General features: G+C 38.0%; 1 protein-coding gene across 1 annotated transcript; it reads left to right on the forward strand.

The window, feature by feature from the left end:
• The first annotated feature begins 331 nt into the window (after positions 1-331).
• LOC139740225 (large ribosomal subunit protein uL14m-like) lies at positions 332-1,761 on the forward strand. The gene is made up of 2 exons (XM_071650808.1): positions 332-417; positions 1,175-1,761. Exons 1-2 carry the CDS (start codon positions 332-334, stop codon positions 1,539-1,541), a joined length of 453 nt encoding a protein of 150 aa, XP_071506909.1. The 3' UTR covers positions 1,542-1,761.
• Positions 1,762-4,987: the final 3,226 nt, after the last annotated feature.

Genomic DNA, 4,987 nt, shown 5'->3' on the forward strand with positions numbered 1-4,987 from the left:
CCACACTGTCCAAAGTCTCAGGCACAGATAGGGTTAAGACGGTTTTAGAATTGAAGTCGGTGTCATGATGTTTTGTGGGTAAAATCCACTGGGAGTAATTACAGTAAGTTCAAACACAGAAATTTGACTTGTAGAATTTTTTCCCCCTTTTTTTTTCTTTTTGTCTTCTGCCTCCAAAAGAAAATTGGGACTCATGTCCAACTTAAAAGGACTTCAGTAAAATTGATTTTTGTGGCATGATTACTCAATATCATTCACTATGAAATCCTAATGTGGCTCAATTTGTATTGACCAGTAAACACATATTTTGATGTGTCGTTTGCTTTGGTAGATGGCTGCTGTGAAGAATTTTATGTTGACATCAAAGACATTAAGTGCTCACCAACATTTACTGAAAGACATCTCCAGAGCCTTCAGGTAAGTTGATGTTACATTATAATGGCAAGGTTTTATTTCCCACAGCAGACATTATGCCTCACCATCTGATCACTTTCAGTATAATTCACGAAGGTGATTTTTTTTTTGTGTAAATGCCATTCTGAATGCCCTCTAACAACACCATGATATAAAGGAACCAGCATGAAAATCATCTTAAACTGAGTTGGATCTATTATGTTGTATAGTACTTGGACTGACAAAAAGTAACATATATTCACTACTAAGTCTAGAAATGGTATAAAACACAGTGTTTCATAGAATTGTAGGCCTGTTCTTGTCTTTCATAATCACTATCAGGCTGTTCAGTTGAAAAACAAAAATTTTCAGTGAATATTCATTATTTGACTTCATACATACATGTCAGTCCATCATGTACCATGTTTGCCCAAAGTTCTCATATTTGCAAAGATTCTCATGTACTGCTTGTTGGAAGCAATTTTGGGGCAAAGTTATCTGTCATTAAAGTGTTTTAGAAGATCACATTGTATTGAGGGTAATGCACAATGAAACAGAAAATAATGCAACATCCCTGAAATGGCCCCTTTTACTATGGAAATACCAAGTTTAATGTTTGCTGTACTACTCTTTTTATAGAACAAAACTCAAACTTATTGTCTTTCGGAGTCAATTACACTCATTATGTAATGCACCTGTATAACAATTGCAAAGTTTGTATTTGAAGTAAAAGCTTTGCAGATGTTTGGCTTACAACACTTTTCTTCTCTGTCCTCGACAGCACAACAACGCCATGCCAAGCGATCATCCTACTGTCCCGCCTGCGCTGTGTGGACAATTCTGCACTGGGTGCAGAGAATGTGAGGCACAAACCACCTCGCTGCATACACGTCTACAACAAACAGCGGGTGGGCAATGTCGGTGACAAGATACTCGTCGCTGTCAGAGGTCAGAAGAAGAAGGCACTGATTGTCGGAGTAAAGCGGCCCGGAGCTAGCATGCTGCCGCGCTTTGACACGAACAATATCATCCTCCTGGAAGAGAATGGCAATCCCACGGGCACGCGGATCAAGGTCCCGATCCCCTCACACCTCCGCAGCAGACCGGAGTTCTCAAAAGTCTTTGCCATTGCAAGTAAATTTGTTTGACACATACTTGCGGTGGGCAAAACTCAGAAACTTCACGTTCATTATTACGGCCTACTCTCACAGACTTTGTGGAAATTGTGTGGATCGATGCAGGTTACCGTGTGACCTTTAGACTCTGCATTGAAACAATAAGGACTCTTACGTTTGATGATTCGTGAAATGTTCTTAAGGTGTGCAAGGGGTCACTAAACATTTGATATTGTTATAAGTGAAATTTGGAAGTGACAAATCAGGTGTTGAACAATTATTATAGCTTCTGATATAGAGTGATCTGCAGCTATGTATATCATAATGATATTTGAGATTTTTTTTTTTTTTTTTGCTTTAGAAAGACAAAAAAAAAAAAGCAGAAAAAAGCAAAAGAGATTACCCAGTGATGATGTTAACAGTGCACATACATTGTACTGAGTTTTTTGGCTGACCAGGGATCCATTTCATGAAGTCATCACATAAAAGTCTTTACATATATCTCAGAATGTCCATAGTCGCTCATATGTAGCTATATATTAGATATTAGACTTTCAAATCCATTTCATGAAGTCTCTGATAAGTGTGTCTAATGAGTGAAAAGTCTCTCGTAAGACTTTTATGAGATGGACCGCAGGACATTTAAGTATTTTGGGCATTTTCTCCCCACCCATGCACCTCCAAAGAAAAAATCAATTTGGACATGTAAGATTGTCATTTACATTTGATAAAAGAGTACAATACTTTTTTTTTTCACATTTAATACCTTTCAAAATCAGCCCGCATGGCAAGTATGGTAACCTTCACTTATGTCCAAAAGACTTGTGAATGTCAATATGTGCACAAATGAAATCTAATGTGGTTCTTATGCAGAGACTCCAACTCTCCCGCTTTCGACGGGAGATCTCCCGCCGAAAGCCCATTTTTGCAAAATCTCCCGTTCTCCCGCTTGAGATTTAATTTCTCCCGCCCTGGCTCTGTCTCCCGTGTGAAATGATTTCTTACTTTTTGTCTTCGTATGTTGAAAAATAAGCCTTAGATAGCACGAGAGAGCATCAAGAACCCTAATTATTAGAGCTTCCAGGGCCCAAGCGGGCCCTGGACCCCGACCGCAAGGAACTTCGCACTCGTGATATGTGCTTCGTGCACGTCAAGTTGGAGATTCCCGTTTGCTAGGGGTTTCAGGCGGGAGAATTTCCAGATCAGAAGGTGCTTGGGGTTGGAGTCTCTGCTTATGTTTAATGAAAATTTGATGGCAAAGATCACTTCCTTTTACTGAAAGCAGGAAATGTAAAAAGTCAGTATTTGCTATAACTGGAACAGATAATATCTTTCTTGTGTCACCCTTTGTCAACGCACTGGAACTGAGTTATGATGGAAACTTAAAAGTTGCATGTAAAGAGAGAGGATGGGAATTGCATTGACTTTTTTTGAACCCCAAAAGCTTTCTTTCCTGCCTGGTCAAGATGGCAGACTGTATTTGAAAAATTACTGACAGCACCCACCAGAGTGTTTTCAGAGTAAATGTATGTAGTAACATATTACCAGCAAAGCCATGTGTCTTTATTGTCATACAGGTTGTACATTTGTATGTTGTCTGAGGGAAGTACAGGGAAACGCTGTAATAACAAGTGTGCTTACAATGAGGTATTGCTCCTAACAAGGTGAACTCAGCAGTACCAATTTTTCATTCCTGTATTTAGCTGGTCTCTTTGTTGGGTCTACAATGAGGTACGTATTATATAACAAGGTAAAATCTGCAGTCCCCGTGGCGGTGACCTAGTTATAATAGGGTTTCCCTGTTAGTCAAATCTGTCATTTGTAGGCACCCCTGAGCACCAGCCAACGTATCGCAACAGCCACAACATTTTCCTTGGGGCAAAATTCAATGGCTGTCACAAACAGTTGTCACCTGTCTTAATGCAGCCAGCAGCAAACCGATTATAATACATGTACATGTACCTCGACCAGTTTCTGACAAGAGACAATGACCAGTTGTCAGTAGTGTGTGAGATTAGCATTGCAAAGTTTCAGGTCTAACCATTGATACATGTACCCACAACTTTGGCCTTGTCATGAAACAACAATTATCAGAAGACACAAGACAATTTCAACAACCATACTAGGGGCTACTCACATGTTACTTATGGCAGTGTAGTCACCAAGCCCTCTACTGGCCAAAATGCTAAATCCATTGCCAGCTACTGTTTCTGACATTATTGTGTCTCCTACTACACCATGATAGAAATGATGAATGTTGAGTACATGTACATGTATGTAATACATCACACTCTGCACAGCATAATGTGCATATGAGTGCATGCCACACATGGTACACATGCAGTGTAGTTAGTTGGTTCTGCAATACTATAACAATAACAGTAAAAAAAAATAAATGGGAATTTAATAATGAAATCAATAATTTCATATGGCTGACTTTTCAATTTTGACCTGCAGAATACATTGTCATTGAAGCAAAGGACATAATTATGTAGATATCAAAGAAGAGCATGTTTTGTTGTGGATGTAAAGTGGTCATCCTTTGAGAATTATTGTTCTTGTTGGAGGAAGAAATTATCCAGTAGGCCAAGATTCACTACTAGTAGTTGCTAATATCAAAAGCTAATTGTGCAGGCTTGGGTTGAATTGCAAGTTGTTGTTGTCATTGTTGTTGTTGTTGTTGTTGTTGTTGTTGTTGTTGTTGTTGTTGCTGTTGCTGCTGCTGCTGCTGCTGCTTCTGGGTTTTCTTAAAGGACAAGTTCACCTTCATAAACATAAGGATTGAGAGAATGTGGCAATATTAGTAGAACACATCATTGAAAGTTTGAGAAAAATCGGACAATCCGTTCAAAAGTAATGAATTTTTGAAGTTTTTGTGCAGTAACCGCTGGATGAGAAGACTACTGAAGTGTATGAATAACTTAGATGTCACATGCGTACAACAATATAAGGAAAATATAAAGAGAATTTCACAAAATTTCATCTTTTGAAAAAAGTACACATTCCCTTGACTCGTTACCGACATATGTTATGGGTAATATTATTCCCCCTGTCTTTAGAAAGAGGCAAGTCAAGTGTTCTTTTATTATGCGAAAAAAGTGAAAATATGTTGAATTTTCTTTACATTTTCTTTATACTGTTGTACGCATATGAAACCACAAACTGTAGTAGTCTCCTCATCCAGTGGTTCCAACACAAAAATTTTAAAAATTCATAACTTTTGCATTGATTGTCCAATTTTCCTCAAACTTTCACTGATGTGTTCTACTAATATTGCTGCATTCTCTCAATCCTTATGTTTATGAAGGTGAACTTGTCCTTTAACACATTCACCTATCAATATTACAGAAATATCAAAATAAGAATTCATAGCAACACAAAATACCCAAGAGGTAGATATGATATAATAAGTACTTAGCTCTTGTTTATAAAACAACTGTATAGCAAATACACACAGAGCAACCATATTTATATACACT

This window comes from Diadema antillarum, unplaced genomic scaffold (genome assembly GCF_040938485.1).
Source record: "Diadema antillarum isolate AM-2024a unplaced genomic scaffold, OU_Dant_1.0 seq00000843_RagTag, whole genome shotgun sequence".
NCBI lineage: Eukaryota > Metazoa > Echinodermata > Echinoidea > Diadematoida > Diadematidae > Diadema > Diadema antillarum.